At 35.7% G+C, this 25,580-nt stretch overlaps 1 protein-coding gene across 2 annotated transcripts in view; it reads left to right on the forward strand.

Moving 5' to 3' along the window:
* CE2H16orf87 (chromosome E2 C16orf87 homolog) overlaps positions 1-25,355 on the forward strand; it is a 35,043-nt gene extending 9,688 nt beyond the window's left edge. The window contains exons 3-4 of one of the 2 annotated variants that reach the window (XM_047835241.1): positions 15,629-15,811; positions 22,741-25,355. In XM_047835241.1, coding sequence (XP_047691197.1) covers positions 15,629-15,811; positions 22,741-22,859 — 302 coding nt within the window. In that variant the 3' untranslated portion in view covers positions 22,860-25,355. The remainder of the gene's footprint in view (positions 1-15,628; positions 15,812-22,740) is intronic. The other variant, XM_047835242.1, reaches the window with a different exon arrangement.
* The last annotated feature ends 225 nt before the right edge of the window (positions 25,356-25,580 follow it).

Genomic DNA, 25,580 nt, shown 5'->3' on the forward strand with positions numbered 1-25,580 from the left:
GTGTGATATTAGAAGAGTGATGATCTCCAAATAAAAGTAAATTGATTACAAATAAATTTTGAGTGACTGCTGTATGCTAGGCATTGTTCTAAAGTAAAGTAAAGGGCGTAAAGTAATGAATGAAATCTGTCAAGGGAGGTTCACTGCTGTCATGGAGCTTACATTCTTGTGGGCATGAGATAGACAATGAACAAATAAAAAGGACAGTTACTGGCTTGTGATAAATACCTTGTAGGAAATTAAAATAGATTGCTGTCCTAGTATGTGACTAGAAGGCTACTTTTGATTGAGTGACTGGAGAAGGCCTCTCTGAGAAGGGACATTTAAACTGAGGCTGAATTGGAACAAGGGGCTAGCCCTGATAAGATCAAGAAGAACATTCATGACAGATGAAATAGCAAATGCAAAAATTTTAGGGCTGAAAAAATTTTGGTGTATTTTAGGAACGAAAAGGCCAATGTGGTTGCAGTGTAGACAGTAAGAGCAGGCGAATGTGGGAGATGAGGCCAGAGGGATAGGCAGGGGCCAGATTGCATACAGTTTTGTAAACCAGAGTAAGAAGTTTTGGATTTTGTTCTTAAAATGTGAGGAGAAACTATTCCTCGGATGTGGGATGGAGTGAGGTAAAGGTAGCATGATCTGATTTGCCTTTTAGAAATACCATTTTGGCTGTTGTCTAGAGAAAGGTATACAAGACAGAAGTGAGCTATTGCAGTATGTTAATAGTGAGAATACTAAGAGAGTGGTTAGGTTATAGTAGCAGATGATTCAAGAATTATTTACATTTATGTCTGTTAGAGGTCTGTTTATTCTAGGAGTCAAGAAAATTATTTAATTCCATTTCTGCCTCTGTTTAAGTTTGTTCCCATTCATTATGAGAATAAAGGCTTTGCTGGATTAGTTATATAAGAGTCATCCAGAGAGCTTGTTAAAAATGGGTTCTCCTGGGTCATATTCTCTGAAGAGTTTGGTTCAGGTATGGAAATCCTGGAATGATTCATTCAGTAGATTTCTGGGTGGTGTGTCAACTCAGTTCTGGGTCTCCAAAATGAGTAAGACATAGTTTGTGCCCCTTAGCAGGACAAATGTGTTAATTTTTTTTATTCAACAAATATTTTTGAGCTCCTTCTGTATACCAATGGCTCAGGTGAGAAATGAGATAAAGAAGAAACCCAGCAAGGATAGAGAGAAGGGACAGATGCTGCAATTAAGGAATTGGAATCACTTGAACCAGAAGGAAGACTTTTACAGTGACTCCCAATGACTTGAATTACTGGTTAGAAAAGGAATATAAAAAGGAAGACAAGTTTTGAGGGAAAGATGAAGAATTTAGTTTTGGATGTGGTTGTGAAATATCCTTGTGGGTTATTTTTTTCCCAGTTGGACATAGAGTTTGAAGCTTAGGGAATAGCCTCAACTGGAGATAAATCTCTTTTTTTATGCTTATTTACTAATTTTGAGAGAGAGTGCACGCATGAGTGCATGTGCACTCCTGAGCAGGGGAGGGGTAGAGGGAGAGAGCGGGAATCCCAAGCAGGCTCCAAGCCCATCCTGAGCCCTATAAAGGGCTCCATCTCACAATGTGAGATCCTAACCTGAGCTGAAATCAAGAGTTGGATGCTTAATGGACTGAGCTACTCAGGTGCCCCTGGAGATAAATCTTGTTTGTTTGTTTTTTTAATGTTTGTTTATTTTTGACAGAGGCAGAGCATGAGCACGGGAGGGGCAGAGAGAGTGGAAGACAGAGAATCTGAAGCAGGCTCCAGGCCTGCTGACAGCATAGCTCCCAACTTGGGGCTGGAACTCACCCGCTGTGAGATCAAGACCTGAGGGGAAGTCGTTGGACTGAGCCATCCTGGCGACCCTGGAGATAAATCTTTTGAGCCATTAGTGAATTGTAGTTGTCATCATGGAAATGGAGGAGATTGTGCCATAGGGTCTATAGGGTAGGAAAAGGAAGGAGCTCAGAGACTGAACTCTGGCAAACTCCAGTCATAAATGGTGGAGGTTGTTAGGGAGTTCAGGTAAACTGAGAAGATGCGCATGTACATGTCAGCTGTAGGGGAACAAACAAGAGAGAGTGGTGGTACTTAAGTCATGGTGATAAATAAGAGGCAGTTCATTATTATTTTACATTTGGAATTTCCTGAGGTTCTGTTGTTTAATAAAAGTGGCCTTGTGACCTTGAAGTAAAGATGAGACAATAAAGCCTAGAAATTCCCTGGAGGAGGAAGAGGTACCAGCAAAAGAAACAAAAAATAGTTTAAAAAAATGGAGGAACATCAGAAGTAGACTGTGCCGTAGAAACCAAAGGAGGAAAAGGTTTTAAGGAGAAAGGTTAAGAATATTCAAAGCCTAGAAAACCGTTGGTATAGTACAAACATGGGTGTTGGAAACCTTGGCTTCAGATTCAGATTCCAATTTTGTCACTCTCTAACAAGTTAATTAACCTCTGAGTGGCTGCTACTTACTTGCATGTAAGGTAGATTTATAGTATCAACCGTAGAGGGTTGAAGTGCAGATGAAGTGCATATAAAAATGGCTAATGTAAACAAAGTTTAGTATGTTATAGGTACTCAGTAAATGTTCATTTTTACAATTAAATTTCTTAAAAGTAAGATTTACCTTGGTTAGTTTGTAGTATGTGGGAGATTGAGAAGAGTATAATTTTTAAAATGTCTACAGTTACCAAGTACTTGATGAACACTGGTCAATGGGATCCAAAACATTTCAGTTTTAATAAGAATTTATAAAAGAAAAAATGAAAATGGACAACATAATATATATCTGGAAGGATAATGAATTTCACTAATAATTAGGGAAATGCAGTTGAAATAAAATACCATTCTTTTTACCCATATTCTGACAAAAATGTAAAGGATTTCCAAGTACTTTTATGAATATGGTGGAATGAGTACTTTCATACTAGTGGTGAGGTTATAAAACAGCACAGCCTTTTTGCAGAACAGTCTGACAGTAGTTGTTAAAAGTTTTAAATGCACATAACCTAGAATCTAGACTTCTTTATCAACAGGTATGTAACCTGGAGATAGTTGTTTATAATACACAATGAAATACTTACTAGGATTTTCAGGCAACAGTGTTTATAATAGGAAAAGTGAAGCCAGATATTATCAGTGGGGAGTGATTAAGGAGGGTACGTCTTTTAGGGAACAATAGTATATGCTAATTAGAGAGAATGGTACAAATTGTTATGTATTGACATGGAAAAATCTCTAAAAGTTAATTTAAGAAAAAAAGTACAGGGCGTGCCTGAGTGGCTCTGTAAGTTAAACATCCAGCTCACGACTTTGGCTCAGGTCATCATCTCACGGTTGGTGGGTTTGAGCCCTGTGTCAGGCACTGCTTGGGATTTCCTCTCTCTCTCCCTTTCACTCTCCCTCCCTTTCTCCCTCCCTTTCTGCCCCTCCCCCACTTGTGCTGTGTCTCTCTCAAAATAAATACATTTTAATACTTAAAAAAAAAAAGTACAAAACAATACTTGCATGAACTTTTCTTTTACAGAAGTTTTTTTTCTTGTAATGAGAACTTTAAATATTTACTCTTAGTAACTTTCAAATATGCAATAGAGTATTATTAACTATAGTCACCATGTTGTATGTTACTTGTCATGACTTATTTATATTGTTGTTAGAAACTTGTACTTTGTATATTGTATAGTGTAACTGGAAGCTTGTAGGACCCTCTTCAACCCAGATCACCCCCCACCCCACCCCATCCCCGCAAACCTGCCAAGTCTCACCTCTGGCAACCACCAATCTGTTCTCTGTTATTTATGAGTTTAGGTTTGATTTTTAAGATTTCACATATAAGTGGGATTATATGGTATTTATCTTCCTTTGTCTAACATATCACTTAGCATATTGCCATCCATGTTGCCAAAAATGGCAAGATTTTATTCTGTCAATTCTGTTTTATGACCGAATAATACTCCACATTATCTTTATCCATTCATCCATCAGTGGACACTTTAGATTGTTTCCAAATCTTGGCTATTGTAAATAATGCTGCAATGAACATGGGGTGCATGTATCTTTTCAAGTTAGTATTTTCTTTGGATAAATACCCAGAAGTAGAATTGCTGTATCATGTGGTAGTTCTATTTTCCATTTGTTTTTAATTTTAAGACCCCACAAAATGATTTCTACATGGGTAGATTACTAAATAAGAAGGGAGGAATCAAGGAAGACTTTTACTTACACAAACATTTAAAACAAGGAAGAGAGCCATCTGTAAAGTTCAGATTGCAGTTATTTTAAAAATGAAATCAAAGCTGTAGAAGATAATCTTAAATTTCAGTGGGTTGAATTTTTTTTTTTAATTTTTTAAATGTTTATTTTGAGAGAGAGAGAGAGACAAAGCATGAGCAGGGGAGGGGAGAGGTAGAGGGAGAGACAGAATCTGAAGCAGGCTCCAGGCTCTGAGCTGTCAGCACAGAGCCTGATGTGGGGCTCGAACTCACAGACCGTGAGATCATGACCTGAGCCGAAGTCGGATGTTTAACCAAGCTACTCAGGTGTCCCGAAATTTCTGTTGTAAGTTTGTGACATGTAGGAGGAAAATTAGCTGCTAAGTCAAATAGATTTATCTAAGCTTGAATTGCTTAAAACTCACATTTTTTCAAATATACTAATTATCTGTGTATCTTCATAGCACAGTAGAAATAGGGAGGTAGGACACTACCTACATAGAACTTCGTCTAGCTGAAAATACATTTAAATAAAATTTATTATGGAAATTAAAGGATTTTTACAAGTTTTTTAATTTTGATAAGGGGAAAAGATGAGTGTTATAAATAAATCTGTATTAAGTTGGAGTGCCTGGGTAGGTCAGTTGGTTAAGCTTCTGACTTCAGCTCAGGTCATAATCTCATAGTTTTGTGAGTTAAAGCCCTGTCTTGGCTGTGTGATGACAGCTCAGAGCCTGGAGCCTGTTTCAGATTCTGTGTCTCCTCCTCTCCCTGCCCCTCCCCTGCTCACACTGTCTCTCTCTCTCTCTCTCTCAAGAATAAATAAACATTAAAAAAATTTAAAAAAAAATGCTCAGTGTTTTGTATGAGTGCATAGAACCAAAAGACAATTATTCTTTGATAACTTTCCAAATGAGTTAGGTCTGTGTTATTCTTTGTATTCTTTTTAGGGGGGCAGTAGTAAATGGAGATAGGTTTTTAAAAATTAACTGTCTTGGGACGCCTGGGTGGCACAGTCGGTTAAGCGTCTGACTTCGGCTCAGGTCATGATCTCACGGTCTGTGAGTTTGAGCCCCACGTCTGGCTCTGTACTGACAGCTCAGAGCCTGGAGCCTGCTTCAGATTCTGTGTCTCCCTCTTTCTCTGCCCCTCCCCTGCTCATGTCCTGTCTCTCTCTGTCTCAAAAATAAATAAAAACATTAAAAAAATTAAAAAAAAAATTAACTGTCTTGTTAATGTAGGATTTCATTTCTAAATTGAACGGTTGCCTAAGAGTTTAAAAAATAGATATTGGAGGGGCGCCTGGGTGGCGCAGTCGGTTAAGCGTCCGACTTCAGCCAGGTCACGATCTCACTGTCCGCGAGTTCGAGCCCCGCGTCGGGCTCTGGGCTGATGGCTCAGAGCCTGGAGCCTGTTTCCGATTCTGTGTCTCCCTCTCTCTCTGCCCCTCCCCTGTTCATGCTCTGTCTCTCTCTGTCCCAAAAATAAATAAACGTTGAAAAAAAATTTTTTTTAAATAAAAAAAAAATAGATATTGGAGAGGATGCATAGAAGGAGGATCTCTTTTGCACTGCTGGTGGGAATACGAACTGGTATAGCCACTTTGGAAAACAGTATGGAGGTTCCTCAAAAAATTAAAAATAGAGATACCCTATGACCCAGCAATTGCACTACTAGGTATTTGTCCAGAGGATACAGGTGTGCTGTTTTGAAGGAGCACATGCACCCCAATGTTTATAGCTATTGACAATAGCCAGTTTGGAAAGAGCCCAAATGTCCATTGACAGATGAATGGATAAAGAAGATGTGGTACATATATACAATGGAGTATTCCTTAGCAATCAAAAACGGTGAAATCTTGCCATTTGCAGCTACGTGGATGGAACTAGAGGGTATTATGCTAAGCAAAAGTAGTCAGAAAAAGATAAATGTCATATGACTTCACCCATATAAGGAATTTAAGATACAAAACAGATGAACATAAGGGAAGGGAAGCAAAAATAATATAAAAACAGGGAGGGGAGCAAAACATAAGCGACTCTTAGAGAACAAACAGAGGGTTGCTGGAGGGGTTGTGGGAGGGAGAATGGGCTGAATGGGTAAGGGGCATTAAGGAAGACACTTGTTGGGATGAGCACTGGGTGGGGTTGAATCACTGGAATCTACTCCTGAAATCATTGTTGCATTATATGCTAACTAACTTGGATGTAAATTTAAAAATAAATGAATTAAAAGAGAAAAAAATAGTTTCATGATTAAGTCTTAAACTATCGATTTGAAGCAATTTCTTTAAAAAAAAGTTTAAAGAAGGGGTCTCTGTCTGGCTCAGTCGGTGGAGCATTAGGACTCTTGTTTGGGGGACTGTAAATTTGAGCCCCATATTGGGTGTAGAGATTACCTAAAAAAAAAAATCTTAAAAAAATAAAAAGAGATTAAATGAGAAATACTATATATCCTAAAATTGAGAGTATCTGTACTATAGACCAAACCTTGAGCACCAAATATTGTTCAAATATTTGATCAGTCACCAAAAATTTTGATAGAAACAATTTTTGGCGAGAGCAAACTCTGCTTTATCCAGATGTTTAAATTTGTTTTTTCTGATGGTTATTCTGGGTGTTTTGTCATATCAGGGGTGCCATTTTGCAGTTAATAATTATGGATGTGCCTTTTTCCTTCTAAAATTTTAATTATAAAAACTATAAAGATAGGAGTCTGGGTGGCTCAGTTGGTCAAGCGGCAGACTGTTGACTGTGCTGACAGCTCAGAGGCTGGAGCCTGCTTCAGATTCTGTATCTCCCCCTCTCTCTCTTCCCCTCCCCCACTTACTCTCTTTCTTTCTCCTTCAAAAATAAACATTAATAAATAAACTGTATATTTCTTCAGGTTAAGCTTAGGCAGATAAATAACAACCTCCTCAGTTTTAATTGAGAAGGAAAAAATGGATTAAAAAAATTAAACTTTTCAAATTATTCTCTAGGATAAGTTAATAGAGGCTGATAAATAAGCCAAGAAGTCTATAAATAACATTCACTTTTAGTTAAGAAAAAAAGTGAAATGATTATTGCCAATTGATTGCCAGTACCTTTTATAAACCCAGTGATTGAATATTAATTCAGTAGTAAGTGATCCTCAACTCTGAATTACTTGACAATGAAGGTTTGGTTTTGTTATTTCAGAAAACATTGTTTCTTATATGCTAATCACTTAAAATTGCTATACGTTCATATATGAGACATGGCTTTAAGTTTTTGTTTTGCCTTTTGATGGAAGAATGCATAGCTTTATATCTGTACCTATACATTTAGGTTCTTAATCATATAGTTTGTATAATGATGTCAGTATTTATTTTTAGGGCTCTTATAGAATCTTCTGACTTTGTCTAATTATGACTGGCTGATTTTAGGTCTGCTGCATAGCTGTCATACTGAGATTTCTTTCCTTTGTACTCTTAGGATAATTCCACTTTTTCTTATGTACCATTTTTTTTTTTTAACTCATGTGCTTTTATTTCTGAAGTAAGTTTTCCAGAAAATTGTTTTAGGCCTGGAAAAAAATTTTTTTATAAAAGATATGTGGTGGTACATTTCCTGTTTTCCATTGTGTGGAAGGCCTTTCCTTTGTACTCACATTTAAATGTCATCTTCATTCTTCCTCAGTCCTTTCCATATGAGGGCTCAAATCTTCAGTTTAGGGCAGTTTTTACCCAGTATTTCTTTTTCTCCATTCGTTTTTCTCTTCCTCTTGGCATACTTACTGCATACTTATTGTATGATACATCAGGATTACCATCCCCAGAGACTAACACTGGACTGGACAAATAGGGTTTTTTTCCACTATGTAGTAAAGAAAGGTGAAGTTGGCACTATGGGACTAATGATTCAATGATATCATCAAGGACGTGGGCTCTTCTCTTTCTTCTGTCCTGACATGGCTTTCATCTTCATTGTTAACAAGATAGCTATTGTACCTCCACGCATCCCATAAGCATTCCAAGTAGGAAGAAAAGGGAAGGGCAGAGGGACAAAGGGACATGCCAGCTATGCTTACCCCCTTAAAAAAAAAAAATCTTTTGGCAACCTCACCCAATTCCACATGCTTGTTAATGGCCAGAACAAAATTTTATGTCCACTTCATCTGCAGGAGAGTCTTAGAATGTGTATATTTTAGCTGGGCCCATTGCTGTCTTGAACAGAATATTCTGTTCTTAATGAAGAGGGGGAGAATGAATATTGGGTAGATAATTAATAATTATGTCATGGGTGAATATTAGATTTCTTGGATCTTCATTTCTCTTCACTTACTTTTCACCTATTCTCTTTTTTGTTTTTTGGTGTTCCAGGAAATTTCATGGATTTCCGTTTCTAGATCTATAATTTTGTCTTCAGATATGTCCATTATTTAGCTTCTCTTTTGCATTTTAATTTTGAATAGTTCATCTTGTTTTCTGATTTCTTTTTCATTGAATCTTATTTTTTTCATATTATTCATTGTGGTGAATTACACATAACATAAAATTAGTATTTTAATCATTTTAAGCATTAAGTGCATTCATATTGTGTACCTAACCATCACCACTATTAATCTCCAGGACTCTTTTCATCTTCCCAAACTGAAAGGCCATATCCATTAAACAGTAACTCTCTGTTCCCCTTCCCCACTGCCTCAGGCAATATATATATATAATGTATATATATATATAATATATATATATATATTTTTTTTGTACTTGTGAATTTGACTAGTGTAGTTATTTCCTATTTGGAATCACACAGTATTTGCCTTTTTGTGTCTGGCTTTTTCACTTAGCATTAATGTCTTTAAAGATCATCCATGTTGTAGCATGTGTCAGAATTTCCTTTTTAAATAATTCTTCATTGTGTGTATGTACTACATTTTGTTTATTCATGCCTTGATGGACACTTGAGTTGCTTCCACCTCTTGGCTATTGTCAATAATGCTGCTGTGAACATGGTTGTTCAAATATCTGTTTGATTCCCTGTTTTCTTTTGTATATATGCCCAGAAGTGGAATTGCTGGGTCATAGGGTATTTTTGTGTATATGGTAATGCCATATCATTTTCCACTGCAGCTGCACTATTTTATGTTACCAGCAGCAGCGCCCAAAGTTTCCAATTCCTCCACATCCTCACCAATGCGTTTTTTTTTTTAATTTTTTTTTTTAACGTTTATTTATTTTTGAGACAGAGACAGAGCATGAACGGGGGAGGATCAGAGAGAGAGAGGGAGACACAGAATCTGAAACAGGCTCCAGGTTCTGAGCTGTCAGCACAGAGCCCGACACAGGGCTTGAACTCATGACCTGAGCCAAAGTCGGACGCTTAACTGACTGAGCCACCCAGGCACCCCACCAATGCATATTTTATATGCTTTTGATAATAGCCATTGTAATCAGTATGAAGTGATAACTTGTGGTTTTGATTTGCGTTTCTCTAATGATTAGTGATGTTGAACATCTTTTCATTTGCCTGTCATCTTTGGAGAAATGTCTATTCAAGTTCTTTGCTCATTTTTGAATTGGATTGTTATTGAGTTGTGTAAGTTCTTTTTATTCTGGATATTAATCCTTCATCTGATACACATTTACAAATATTTCCTCCCATTCCATAAGTTGCCTTTTTACTCTGTTGATAGTGTCCTTTGATGTACAAAAGTTTTAAATTTTAATGAAATCCAAGTTGTCTGTTTTTTCTTTGTTGCCTATACTTTTGGGGTCATATCCAAAAAATCATTGCCAAGTCCAGTGTTAAGAAGCTTTTCCCTTTTTGTTCTAAGCATTTTATAGTTTTAGCTGTTATATTTAGGTCTTCAATCCATTTTGAGTTAATTTTTGTATATGGTATAAAATAAGGGTCCAATTACATTTATTTGCATGTGGATATCCAGTTGTCCCAGTATGACTTGAAAATATTATCTTTTTCTCCTTGAATCGTCTTGGCACTGTTATTGAAAATCCTTTGACCATATATTCAAGGATTTATTTCTGGGCTCTCTATTTTATTCTGTTGGTCTGTATATCTGTCATACTGCAGTACCACACTTTTTTGATTACTGTAGTTTATTAGTGAGTTTTGAAATCAGGAAATATGAGACCTCTGACATTGTTTTTCAAGATTCTTTTAGCTATTTTGGATCGCTTGAGAGTCCATATGAATTTTAGGATTGAGCTTTCTATTTCTGTAAAAGAATCTTATTCTTAATGATATAAAGTCCAATCAGGTCTCTCTAAAGGTATGCATTAGAATGTTTTAAAGATGGTTTTGTCTTGTTTTTTGTGTTTTTTTTTTTTTTAATGTTTATTTATTTTTGAAGGAGAGAGAGCGTGAGCGTGGGAGGGGCCGAGAAAGAGGGAGACACAGAATCTGAAACAGGCTCAAGGCTCTGAGCTGTCAGCACAGAGCCCGACGCGGGGCTCGAACTCACGGACTGTGAGATCACGACCTGAGCCGAAGTCTGACACTTAACCGACTGAGCCACCCAGACACCCCTTGTCTTGTTTTTTGAACTACGTTTCTTCCTCCTATTTTATTTTGTTCTTCCTCTATTATACTTTTCATTTTCCTTAAATTGCTGGTAATCCTTAATTGCCTGTTGATATTTATAAATGAAGGATTTGATTTATCAGTGTAGATAATTAGCATGACTATCGTACACACTGTTTTAAAGGTCTGTTTTGACCACAGATCTCTTTAGTGTACCGTTGGGAGGAGCTTATTGGCAGGCTTTTGGATGTAAATTATACGAGCTGAGTGATCCTGTTGAATTCCATGATTGCCAAAATAAGGAAAGCTTCATTCTGGGAGAGAATGCAAAATCCCTTATAGTACTTCATTTTTTAAATTTTTATTTATTTTGAGAGAGAAATAGAGAGCAAGTGGGGGAGGGGCAGAGAGAGAGGGGGACACAATACTAAGTAGGTCCCAAGCTATTAGCGCAAAACCCAATTCAGGGCTTGAATTTACAACTATGAGATCGTGTCCTGAGCTGAATCAAGTCTGTTGCTTAACCAACTGAGTCGCCCAGGCGCCCCAGTATTTCATTTCTATGAGGAATTGCCATTTGTTTCTTTCTTCTATGTTTTGGAGGTTCCTTATGTCAGTTCTTAGGCCCAACTGTTCTGCAATAGTCCTGTAGGTATTCTAATGATTACTCATGGCTTGCTCTCCCTTACTGTACTTTTTGATCTGTCCTGGGAGTATTTTGGGGAAGAACAGCTCTCCCTTCTACAGGAGCCATCTTTTGTTTCTAGTTGAGATTATAGTTTCTTCTATTCTGGTTTCTTAATCAGAATCTGTGAGCTCGCCAATTGGCTGAAACTCTGTAATTTCAGGTGATTGATAGCATCCTTTCCTTGTTTCCAGCACTACAGATTTATTTTCCTTTTTCCCTTTACCTTTTACCCATGTTTATTCTCATTTCAGTGGGATTTTCCACAAAGGGGGGGGGGTAGATGCTTGTGCTCAGTCTGATTTTATTTATTCAGCACTACTTAATCTGTGTAAGTAATGTTCTCGATCTGTGAATGAGACAAAGGCCTCCTAGCTTTCATAGAGTTTATATTCTAATGGGGGACTGAGCATATAAATAAATAACAGATTATAGTAGTAGTGGATTATAAAAAGTAATATGGACTGTGAGACACAGAGTCTTATTTATAAATTGACAATTTGAAGTAAATAAGTGGCTTCATTAAAAGTTTTGGGAAGAGCTTTAGGCAGAAGGATTAGCAAATGCAGAGACTTAAGGGGAGGAAGGAACTTGTTTTAATTAAAGGGAGGCATGTCTGGAGTGTAGTGAACAAAGTGTCTAGCACTATGAGAAGATTGGAGAGAGGCAAATGTCAGGTCTTATAGGCACTTGTAGTCTCTCATAAGGAAATTTAACTTTATTTTTTAATACAATGAAAAGCTAATGAAAGATTTTAGAAGGGCAGCTATATGGTTTGACTATTTTAAAGATAATTTTGGCAGCTACAAAATATATTAGGTTTGGATGTTGACCATAGAGGCAAAGAGATAAAGTAATTGTAGATATATTTTGCAAAGAATACCTGTGGACTTTTGTGATGATAGGAAACAAGATGAGTCACAGATAACTACAAATTATTTGGCTTTTGCACCTGGGTAGTACTATCTATTAATATAAGGAAGCTTTGGAGGAGGGAAAATCAAGTTATTTTTTTGATACATTTGAAATGCTTGTAAGATATTAGAGTGAAGCTGTCAGGTAGGCAGTTGGAGCTTTGGAAAGATATCAGTTGAAAGTATAAATTTTGGAACTGTTTGGGTCTATGGATTATCTAGAGTGTAAGTAAGAGAAGAGAGCTCAGGTCAGAGTCTCAGGGCTTTAATATTAAAGGTGAGAACCTGGTGGTGGAAAAGACAGAAGCCTGAAAATCAAGTGAAGAATAATTTAAGGAAAAGTATAGTCATCTTTGTTGAATTTTCTTTCTTTTTTTTTTTTTAAGTTTATTTTGAGAGAGCGGGAGAGGGGCAGAGAAAGAGAGGGAGACAGAATCTCAAGCAGGCCCTGTGCTATCAGTGCAGAGCCTGATGTGGGGCTCAAACTCATGAGCCAAAGTTGGGTGCTTAACTGACTAAGCCACCCAGGTGCCTCTTCTTCTTCTTTCTTCTTTTTTCTTTCTTCTCCTCCCTCCTCCTCCTCTTTAATGTTTATTTATTTTGGGGAGAGAGAGTGTGTTACTTCTCCTCCTTCTCCTCCTTTTTAATGTTTGTTTATTTTGGGGAGAGAGAGTATGTGTGTGTGCATGAAGGAACTGCATGGAGAGGGGGACAGAGGATCTGAAGTGGGCTCTATGCTGACAGCAGACCCGCCCCATATGGGTCTCGAACTCACAAACCAAGATCATGACCTGAGCTGAAGTCAGATGCGTAACCGACTGAGCCACCCAGGCACCCCTATCTTTGTTGAATTTTTGAGGGATGGTATTAAGATGATTAAAGAAAGATGCTGTTAGATTTGATAACGAATGGTATTAAGATGATTAAAGAGAAACTGTTAGATTTGTTAACAGATGTTTGTCCTTCTGGATGATCAGTTTCATTGATTGGGGAACTATATTGGAATGGATTGATGAGGGAATGGGAGGTTGAGAAACTGAAGACAGAAAGTACAGATATCTCTTTTTTTGAGAAGTTTGGCTAATAATTTAAAAGTTAGCAGGGATGAGTGGGTAGGTGGAAGAACAAACCTAAATTCATTGTTGAACTTCAAAAGGCATACCATAAGCTTTACCTATCACTATTTCCTTAATTTTTTTTAGAAGTTTTCTAAGCACACACAGAGGAGAAAATGGCCAACCTGTCCCCATTAACACCCACATTTACTCCTTCCCTTGCATATTATTTTTAAGCAAATCTCATGTAATTTCAATTATAAATATTTCATTATATGTTTCTAAAAGACAGACCTTTAAAAACATAAGCACAATTAAAATTAACAATTCCTTAATATTAAATACGTAACTGGTGTTGAAATTTTCAGGTGTCTCATAAATCGTCTTAAAAACTTAAAAAAAAAAGTTTTAAAAACCAAATTCCATGTTACATATGGACAATATCTTTTTTAGCTCTTTTTTATCCGTTGTTTTCTTTTTTTTTGTTTTTCCTGGCAAATTATATGTTAAAGATACTGTCACTTTTACATTTGGGTGTGCTGTTTGGGTCTTTATGGTGTAGGAATATAGGATCACACATTCCTCCAGTGACTTGTTTTTCCTATAAATTGTAATTTAGATTCAAAGGCTTGATTTTCTTGACAAGATTACTTAATAGGTAGATATTCTGTCAGGAGGTTCATTAAAGCCTGCTTGTCTCTGTTTTTCTGATGTTAGCAGCTATTTATGTTTAGTACTTACATCCTTTAGTTCATTTCTGGTTGAAAACAGTATACTTTGATTTTATTATTCTTTCTTCATTTTTTATCCACAATAATCCTTAAATGAGAAACTTCTCTTTATCTGTTGTTTTGTTATCCAGTAAATGGTACAGTTTGAATTCTGTCTCTTTAAGTTTTCAAAATACTCAGTTGGTTCATTAGCGTCTTCCTATCATGGTCAAGTAGTTTTTGCTTTTGTTTTTGTATTTAATGTCATGTGCTTGTAGTTTTCAGTATATTTGATGTTTCAGCTTTACAGTTACTATTTTTATTGATGCTCAAGTTGTCCTGCAGTGGTCAGGCCTTTTCAAGTTGCCCTTGAATCCTTTAACAAGCCTGGTTGTCTTTGATAACTTGAAGTCTGGAATAATTAAATGTTCTTGCATCATCTGATATCTGTCTGAGATTAGAAGTAATTAATTTTCTAAAGATATGGTATTTAGAAATAATCATTACTATTTTTTTTAATTTTACACTAGCCTATTGAGCATAATTATATTACAGTCTTTTAAATTATTCCCTTTACTTCTTGGGATATGAATTTTATTTATTTTGGCCCTTCACCATTGTGGTTTAGCCATTTGGGGAATTCTCTTTGTTGCTTTTTTTTTTTTTTTTTTTAATGTTTATTTTTGAGAGAGACAGAGCACGAGTTGGGAGGGGCAGAGAGACAGAGACAGACACCGGGCTGCAATTCACAAGCCATGAGATCATGACCTGAGCTGAAGTCAGATGTTTAATCGACTGAGCCACCCAGGTGCCCCTTCTCTTTGTTGCTTTTGAGTTCAGATGTATTAAAGCACATTTTTGTTTTTTAAAATTTGTCTTCTCCAACATTTTGAATTGTTTGGAGTGAGAAGGATCGCTTCTTGCATTATTTAAATCATCATATTGAGTAAAGTTCCCCTATTGCTATTCCATTTAGGGATCCACATGCTCTGAGAATGTCAGAAATGACCTCATCTGTGGCTAAAATGAAAACTACTTATTCCCTAGTGTTTTTATATTTTTCTGTGGATGCCTTCTGTTTGCTTTTTGTTGGTAACCTTAATTAACATATTATGGTTAAGGTCAGTTTGGCTTCTGTGTATTTGACATATTTCGATCTATAATTTGAGTAGGGGGCAAAACGAAATGTTTTGTTTTGTTTTTCCTTTTGTAATACTTGACCATTTTTAGCTTGGAAGCAGAGAGAAGGAATAAGGCAGAAAGATCTTTGTGGAACTGTGTGAATATGTAGGGACTGAAATTAACCGTGCCAAATAAAGAAACTGGTCTTCTATTAAAATTCCTCCTACCTCATGAGTTAATGTGGATCTCAATTTAAATTTCTTTTTTCCTATGTGGGTGTCAGGAGCATAGATGTAACAGTTGTAGTTTTATAAAGTATGCCAGACAGCAAACTTTAGTGCTATTTAGAAAGAAAAAGAAGACAATGAGAACTTGGGCAAACAGTTCTTGCTAAGCCCTAAAATATATCACTTTTATTCATCCATACAGAAAACAAGCATGAGGCCAAGAGGAGGCGAACAGAGAGAGTTAGGCGAGAGAAGATAAATTCTACAGTAAATAAGGATTTAGAAAACAGAAAGAGGTCTCGAAGTAACAGCCATTCAGATCATATCAGACGAGGAAGAGGAAGACCTAAAACTGCATCTGCCAAAAAACATGAGGAAGAAAGAGGTATGAATAAATCCAAGCAGTTTTTTTTTCAAGTATTAAAATTTTTCTAGATCCTTAATTAGATAGTAGTAAAGAAAGTGTTTGGTAGGCATTGAGCTCCTAGACTTAAAATCACAACTCATATTTTATTTTTAAAATTTTTAGAAGTTTATTTATTTTGAGAAAGAGAGAGCCTGAGCGGGAAGGGGCAGAGAGAGAGGGGGAGCAAGAATCCCAAGCAGCCCATGTACTGACAGCACAGAGCCCGATGCAGGGCTTGATCTCATGAACTGTGAGATCATGACCTGAACCCAAATCAAGGGTAGGATATTTAACCAACTGAGCCATCCAGGTGCCCCACAACTCATATTTTAGTTTGAAAATATTTCCTCCAGGATAGACGCTTGTTTAAAAAAAAAAAATCAGAGTTTAATTTTTAAAATCTAAAGGCTTAAATTAGGTAAAATTCACCTTGCTATAAACTGATGATAGCAGAGGGGCACCTGGGTGGCTTAGTCAGTTAAAGGTCCAACTTTGGCTCAGGTCATGATCTAACAGTTGGTGAGTTCGAGCCCCGTGTCAGGGTCTGTACTGACAGAGCCTGGAGCCTGCTTCAAATTCTGTGTCTCTCTCTCTCTGCCCCTCCCTTGCTCACGCTCTCTTTCTCTCTCTTTGAAAAATAAATAAACATTAAAAAAATTTTAAAAAACTGATGATAGTAAGAGTTCAGAGATAATTTTCATATGACAACCCAGAGAAGCCTATTAAAATGGGTGTTTTTTGTTTATTTGTTTTTAAAGATAAATCTGAGTTCCATTAGACTTCAAACTGTTATACTACAAGTTTTAAAATTTTTCTATTGAAAGTATTCTTTAGTATGAATTTTTAAATTGTTCATTGTGTCCTCCCTGCTTTGAGGCAGCTTTGGATAGGTAAATTCTTCTTGGTCCAAAATGTATTTATATTTCTCCTTACATGTCTTCTTCTTCTGATAAGTAGTATGTCTACCAGTAACTTGTTTTTATGATTAACTAAAACTTCATCTTCTCTTTTTATACATCTTCTAAAAAACTTTTTACCATGGAAATTTCAAAGATGACACAAGAGTAGAGAGACTAGACTAGATGATGAACCCCCATGTGGCCATGAATATCTTTTGAATATCTTTTGAAACTGTCAAACCTGTAATTAATGGAAAAAGGGATAGTTGCTCTTTTTAATTACTTAAAAAACCTGTATCAAAATAATTTCATATTCAGTGAAATGCATTAATAATTTCTTGCTGGTGAGTTATACTTTGCTTTTTCAGGCATTCGTTTTTAGGTATTCAAGCATAAGCACAAATTTGTTTTATTTTAGACATCTGAGCTTTTTTTTTTTTTTTTACCTGTTTACCATTTCTCCCTGCTTTGTATGCTTTTTTTTTTTTAAGTTTATTTTGAGAGACAGCGTGTGGGCATGTGCTCCTTTGCATGAGTGGGGGAGGGCAGAGAGAGGAAGAGACAGAATCCCAAGCAGGCCCTGCACTGCCCAACCATGAAATCATGACCTGAGCTGAGATCAGACACTTAACCGACTGAGCCACCCAAGTGGCCCTCTGTATGCTTTTATTTGAATAAAGTTACTACTGTTAGGGAAAATAAATTTACTGTAAAAATAAATTATATATGGTTTCTTAACACTGTATAGCTAAAAGGATAAGGTTTATATCATATTTGTATTCTTTGAAGTATACTTAAATACTCCTTAATTCTGTGGGTAATTTTACTCCCATTTTCTCTTTCCTTCTCTTATGCTGCTCTTCCGGAGAGTTTGAGTTATTTTCTAAACATGAATGTGTTTTTTGGGGGTTTTTGTGGTTTTTTTTTTTTTTAATTTTTTTTTTTTAACATTTATTTATTTTTGAGACAGAGAGAGACAGAGCATGAACGGGGGAGGGGCCGAGAGAGAGGGAGACACAGAATCGGAAGCAGGCTCCAGTCTCTGAGCCATCAGCCCAGAGCCTGACGCGGGGCTCGAACTCACGGACTGCGAGATCATGAGCTGAGCCGAAGTCGGACGCTCAACCGACTGAGCCACCCAGGCGCCCCGGGGTTTTTGTGTTTTAAAAAAAAATCTTTTTTTAACGTTTATTTATTATTGAGAGACAGAGAGAGAGACAGAGCATGAGCAGGGGAGGGGCAGAGAGAGGAGGAGACACAGAATCCAAAGCAAGCTCCAGGCTCCAAGCTGTCAGCACAGAGCCTGACACAGTGCTCAAACTCACAAACTGCGAGATCATGACCTGAGCTGAAGTTGGACGCTTAACTGACTGAGCCACCCAGGCGCCCCTGAATGTATTTTTTAATGGGGTGATCAGAAAATCTGTGCTAAAACCTGTTTCAGAAGGGAAACTAGGTAAAGAAAAGGCAACAGGAGGGAAAAAAAAAGAGGTAAATACTGCTTGACCCAGAAAACAGAACATTCTTTTCAGTTGAAGTAAAGGGAATATAACCCAAAGAATGGAAAAGGAATGCTTCTGGTGGTGAGAGGAGATGAGAAAACAGATAATGATGGTCTTTTAGTTGGAGAAATGAAGTCTATTGATAGTTGTGCTAGGACTCTGTATGTACAGGTCTGAATTTTTATTTCATGTTAACTTGAGAAAGGAATTTACTTAGCTATAAATTCTTTTTTCAGGTATTTTCAGCTTATGGTAGAAAAATCTTGAGCTATTTCTAGAGTAAGATATGCTTTTGATTTATTTTTAATACAAACAGGAAGATGCTCAAAGCAGTTTTTGTAGAATAAACTGGAATCTTAATGTAGGCCAGGAGGGCGAGGGGGGAGGAGTAGAATCTTTTAATGTAGTCCAGGGGTCTGAGGGGGGAGGAGGTCAGCAAACTTTTTCTGTAAAGAGCCAGATAATAAATATTTTAGACTTTGTGGGCCATACAGTCTTCTGTTGCAGCTACTCTGCCCTGTCATTGTAGCTGGAAAGCAGCCATAGACAATATGTAAATGAACGGGCATGGCTCTGTACCACTAAGACTTTATAAAAACAGGTGGCAGGCCAGATTTGACCTTGGACTGTATTTTACCAACCCTTGAGGCAGACCATGTTCCCTAAATATAATAGGGATAAGAAATATGAACTTTTGAAATATCTGTGTATTTTAAAATAGACTTCTGTCATATGCTTCTTAGTATTAAGTAGCTATTTAATTCCATTTTTATTGATTCCTTGCTCATTGGGTGCTTAAAAAGAAGCAAGCTTTACCTTTAATAAGGAAAACCTGACAGTATGTCTAAAAACACATTTTTAATTGACTGTGTTTTCTGTATTTCGAAAAAGAATAGGAAGAAGAGAGTGGGAAAGGGAAGCTTGTTAGACATCTAGATAACAACCTATTTTTATACAATCATAAAAACAAACCATTAAAATTTTTTGGTTGGTTTAAGATAAGTTTTTATTTTGTATGAGGGGAGTAGGATTATTTTGAATATTAGTAATGTTGAGTGACATTTTTATTAAAATATAATGGGCAATTCTGAATATCTTATTAATGAACATAAGAGATTAATGTAGAGTTCAAGTTAAAGTTGGTAGATTGAATAACCACACCTTGCTCTCCACCATCTTCAACTCCTAGTAATATTATAGTAAAGGGACTTTTTTTTTGTTTAAAGGACCAAATACCACAAGGACAAGGAATGGGAAAAGCAGTAGAATTCTGGAAAGTGATCACTGCTCTAGTAGACCCATGAAACCTAAATTGTAAGCTCCTTTGGGGAAAACTAAGAAAGAAACTGATTTTTATTACACAACTGCCTTAAGGTCAGGAATTTGTACATCAGTTAGGTCTGGAAGTGTAGAGGTGAAGTTGAGGTTAAAAACGAGATTGCTTGGAAGTCTGTTTTTTAATGGCCTGGTAGGGCTGTTTACATCATTTTCCCCTCCTTCCAAATTTATCCTTTGAAAAAGGTCAGACAAAACAGAGTCTCTGATTTAGGGAACACCAGGTGTCATTGAGGGCAGGGGTACTGTATTAAGATCAGGAAGACTATGTGAGAATTGGAGATGGTAAATACTGAGTTCTATACTCAGGCTTTTATCTCCCAGGTAAGAAAGAGATTAGTAGTATCTTCTCTATGAAATGTGAAAAACCCAAGAGAAAAAGCCTAAAATAAAGATAGTTTCATTAGGGATTTCACAAAGAAATGGCCTATTCAGATCATCCTAAATTAGTGATCAGAGTCAGGCTCCACAATGTATATGAGCTAATCAGCTTTTTAGATCCCACTCATAAATATGAGCAAATTATCAAGAATTACCCAGGTTGGGGCACCTGGATAGCTCAGTTGGTTAAACGTCTGACTCTTGATTTTGGCTCAGGTCATGATTTCATGGTTTGTGAGATTGAGTCCTGCGATGGGTTCTGTGCTGACAACAGGGAGCCTGCTTGGGATTCTTTCTCTCCCCCTCTCTCTGCTTCTCCCCAGCTTGTGTGCACACGTGTTCTCTGAAAGCATCTATATGGAAGGCTAAGACCACATCAACAGGAAAAAACAATAGCTTGGATAAAACAAGTTTTTGCATGAAAGAGAAAAAATTAAAACTATCATTAATGTTCGTGGCAAGAGGAGATATTGTAGTCATGAAACAAGAACAAGGTGATATTTAAATAGAAAAGCACGTGTCAAAAAGTACCTAGAAAATGAACTTTAAATCTAAAACAATATGCATATAAAGATTTGCAGATGAAAAACTTTAACAGGTTTATTGGCAGAATTAAAGAATTGTACTAGAACCTAGAGCAGTAGAAAAAGAGATGAAAAAATAGAATGAGAATGATAAATTTAGAGGACCAGTTTGAGGTCAGCATCAATAAATAACTGATGTTCCAAAAAAGAACATAGAAGATGGGGGAGAAGGAAGTCATCGATGAAATAATTCAAGAAATTTTTCCACCTGAAGGACATTGAGTTTCCACATTGAAATGGCCCACCAAATTCCCAGACCAGTGGATGGTTAAAAGTAGAGATCATGCTGAAACGTACTATCATAAATCCTATCTCTTTTGTTAAAGGAAAATCCCTTCAAGTGCTCAAGGGAAAAAGAGGAAATCAAGATAGCATTTGGAATTAATATAATGCAATACTACCCAGCAAGGAACAAACTACTTACATATGAACAGCATCAGTGAATTTTAAAAATGTGTTGAATGAGAGAAGCTAGACACAAAACAGTTCATGCTGTTCAGGCTATATAATGCCATATATAAGTTCAAGAACAGGCAAATGAATCTCTGACGATGGAACAGCAGTTGCTGATGAGGTGGGGGAAGCAGTGACTGGAAAGGAACATGAGGAATTTCCTGTATATTAATGATTGAGGGTGTGGGTTATGTAGGTGTATATTTTGTTAGAACTCATCCAATTGTACACTTAAGATCTGTGTATTTCATTGTATGCATATTTAGCAATAATTTTTTAAATAACTGTACAAAAAGGTACTGGCTTTTTAAAAAAAAAATAGTGACACCATTAGAAGACATACTAAGAGGGAATCTATGACTTTTTAGTTGCCCACACTATGGATTAGCATGAAGGTAGTCTAAAGCCAATTTCTAACATTCAGAGTCTCAAAATTTTTGCTACCTGTACTCCCCTTTCTCAGGAAGCTACTGCAAGATACATGGCATCAAAAGGAAGAAGTAAACCAAGAAAATGTCCTGGCATCCAGGACACAGAGTCCAACTCGAGAGAAAGATGGTTATATCCAGCATGATGTTGAAGAGAGATCTCAATGATAATTAATTGTGTAGCAGGTCCAGAAAGCAACCATTTCAGATTGGAGCAGAAGACTTGGAGAGACTTCTTCAAGAAGATAAAATTGATATAATGCCTAACATGTGTAAACATCCTGAAAGATCTATACAACTTGGAGAGAGTTTGGGTTCAATTAGTAATGAAAATTAACCAGATGGAAAAAGAGAATCTCTTCAGGGAAAAAAAAACAATGTGCAGTAAAAGTGAAATCATTTACATAGTTAGAATAATATAAACATTGAATATTGGTCTCATCAAAATTGTGATATAACTGAATTCTAACTTTCTCTGGTGGAAGGTCAATTAATAATGCCTAAAACCACGAAGTAGCATCATATAAAAATGTTGTTTAGAGAGGCAAAAACAAAAAGAAACAACTGAGAAAAAAAATAGTTGCATTTGGAGAGTGAAAAATGTACATGTGGGGAGGAGGACTTCTGTTTTTTGTGATAAGTTTTATAAAAGTGATTTGAGTCTAAACTTATGTATGTGTTTAACTTTGCTTAAAAAAGCCAAAATAAAACAAGTAAACAAAACAAAAAAAAAAAAACCAGACAAAAATAGAATCTTAGAAGACCCCAAAAAAAGAATTTGGCAGAATGTGCACAAAGATATTTATTGTGATTTTAGCTGGCTCAGGAGATAATATATAGGTTGTTTTTATTTCAACTTTCTACCATGAACTTGGGTTACATTTGTAATCAGGAGGGTGAAATTAGAATTAAATGTAGGTTATTCTTATTTCTTGAAGAAGTTAATATATTCATGAAGGTACTGTTGGTGTTCAGAAGGGAACATCTTTAGGATGAGGAAATTTATTTTGATTGGGACAGTGAGCACTCATCCTAGTGAAGAGAAAGAAATACTTGAGATTTTTACAGAAATGATGTAGATACATGAACAGTGTATATAGAAATATATACAGTTTCCATTTAGTTCATGGCATTTCAGTAACTCCTTTGTGTAATTTCTAAAAATTTTCAGTTTAGTAGCATGATACTATATAACATTTAATATACAGTGTTAGTATTATATATAATGTTTATTATCATCTAAAGAAATACTTAAAAGCTTTAAGTATTTTTTTAATTACTGAATTTACTGCCTTTATATTAAGCTTTCTCTTTTTCTTTTAACAGAGAAACAGGAAAAGGAAATTGACATCTATGCTAACCTCTCTGATGAAAAGGCTTTCGTGTTTTCAGTCGCCTTGGCAGAAATAAATAGAAAAATTATCAATCAAAGACTTATTCTCTGATATTTGTCTGCACAATGTGTTGAAACTTTCTTCAGGATTACATCAGCAAATTCTCAAACAGTTGTGGACTCTCAGGAGCATTCTGACTGCATCAATAAGGGCCATTGATTGTTTTTTTTTCCCTTGTCATTTAGCCTGTGCCACACTTTGGGAGCAAAGCTGTAGGCTTGGACTGTTCTGGGATTTCCTTGTTTACCGAGGAGTATTGTCAGTGTTTTGTGTTTGGGATATAAGTAAGTATATTTACCAAAAACAAAAACAAACAAAAACAAAAACAATGGATGGCTGTTAAAGGGTAAAGGGGTAGGGGGTGGGAGTGGAAGAATGAAAACTAGGGAAATAAAACGCTTGTTAGTTTTCAGGTTTGCCACCAGAGATGCAATATTTTAAGTACTTGGAAAAAGAGTGACTTTTAAAAATATATATTTCAGATTTTCAGCACTAACAGATTGCATATATACAGTTCATTTACTTTTAATAAATTGGCAATTGATATTGAATGGGGAATTAAGAATATAAACTGTAAATTTTGTCTTGATTTTTTTCTTGGCCTTTATTTTTATGACTTAAGGTATGAGTTATATTTTGGGAGATACTTTCTAGACATTTGGGAAGTTTGGGTGCTATATGAAGAAAAACATTTAAGGATATATCATACTTCAGATATAAACATCTTGTTTTCTTGAATGTAATTTATTTATTGGTTTAAAAAAAACCTTTTCTGCTCTCAAGATGGTGCCTGTTAACCTAAACATAAGATATATTTATTACATACAAAATATTTCTTAGCCACTTTTAAGCAGTAATGTTTTATCTGAATGGATGTTCATTTATACATCCTGATAATTATTTAAATTGTTACTTAACCTCACTCTGGAAAAAAAATAAACCTTAATATTGAAACTAATAGATTAATAGTGTGGTATAAGTTTGTGCTCTATGAAGTTGTGAACTATATTTAAATTCTTAGTTTTTCTAGTCATAAATGATAACTGTTTATAGCTGATTTATTTTATACTAGATGCTTTTGCATTTTTGCATATCAATTTAACATTCAAATTTGACCATAACTTCCCTTATTTCAGGTACCTCCCTCTCCCACCCCAGTGGCCAAATCTGTTTGGAAGTCCAGAAGCCCTATTAGTGAAGGTAGTCATCAGCCAGATTTAACTTTAAGAGAATTTCCCTTTCAGTTTCAATAGTAGCATTGGCAGCTTCATCCTGCATCTCCCATCACCTCCCAAAAGAAAAAAAGATTCACATTTTTTCCTATTTCATTTAAATGGTAGCCAGCAGAGGGAGCTTAAGAGGTACTCTAGGTAGGATGCAGAATTATTCTAAGAATTTTCTAAGAATTCCTTTACCCCCAATCCCCCTATTTACCTGCAGGTACTACTACAATTATCTTGTATGCATTTTAAAGCTCTAGTAATAAAGTTTATTCCCAAGCATGCTAATGTGATTTTATCTTTGAAATATAAGAAAACTATTTTTAATTTGACAAAAAAAATAATATCTAAAATGCTTGTGAGTATATATATGTCCTCAGAAAAAGGGAGAAAAGCTTATGGAGTAGGCATCTCTTTAAAGAATTATTGATGTCAGAATCTATCCATTTAAAGCTGGAGACCTTAGAGGAAAGTCATGTTAAAATAGTCATGTATACAATAAGGGTGGAGACTGGTGACTAGGCTGGAACTTGCCATGTGAAGAGATAATTTATTTCAGATGCTCATAAGGTTAAATCATTGTCTTATTTAAAAAGTTCTTTGGCAGAGGGACAAATTAAGCTTCTCCTATTTGTGATGTAACCTATTTAAAAAATTTCTCTAAAAATTGTATTCTCTGATATGTTTATAATCTATCTCACTATAAAGCTGAATTTGTCTAAAAATGTTGTAATGGCCTCAGAATATATTACTTGTTATTGGTGTTTAAGAAGCCTTTATTATCAGCAGATATCCTAAGAACATAATTGTAGTAATTTAATTATATAATCCAAAATTTATTCTGCTCTAATATCTGTAAGTGATATGATTATTCAGAATGCCCTAAAATGATTCCATAATTAGATTAGGTCCATTGAAGATATGTTCATTCTTAAATGTGAACAAAATTAAATACAAGGTATTTGGGAGTTGTTAGGTTAAACTATACAAATTTGTATGTTTACCTCCTCCACCCAATCCCATTGTATTCCAGAGTGTTTTCATTGGGGGGTGGGGGGGAAGGACACTTAAATTTTTGAGATTTAATTTTTTTTTAAAACAACACTTCTTACATTTTTATGGGCAGAGAAGCCTTCGGTTGTACTTAATGTAAGTTATTTAAGGAAATCCTGCAAATTATTTCTTCTGTAGCAATCAATGGAAATGATCAAACAGCTTGAGACAGTTTAGATCATGATGACATAAAATATAAAATTATAAATGACTTAAAAGTTTAGCCAGAATAAATGCATACTTTTTGAAACTTCAAAAGTACTTTAAAAAATAATGCTCAATATGTTGTGACATTTGTGGTGTTTGCTAAAAGTAATATGTACGTGTTTTTTCTGAGATAAGAATTCAAATTGAAAAGTGTTTGACTTTCTAAACTATGGTAATTGCATTTGATTCTCTAATTCTAACTGCAAAACTTTTTACCTTTTTTTGATAATTTTTACATTCAACATGCATATGTTTATCCTTTAAATTTGGAGAAATTAAGCTCTCATGTACT

The sequence above is a fragment of the Prionailurus viverrinus genome, chromosome E2 (assembly GCF_022837055.1).
Source record: "Prionailurus viverrinus isolate Anna chromosome E2, UM_Priviv_1.0, whole genome shotgun sequence".
In the NCBI taxonomy this organism is placed as follows: domain Eukaryota; kingdom Metazoa; phylum Chordata; class Mammalia; order Carnivora; family Felidae; genus Prionailurus; species Prionailurus viverrinus.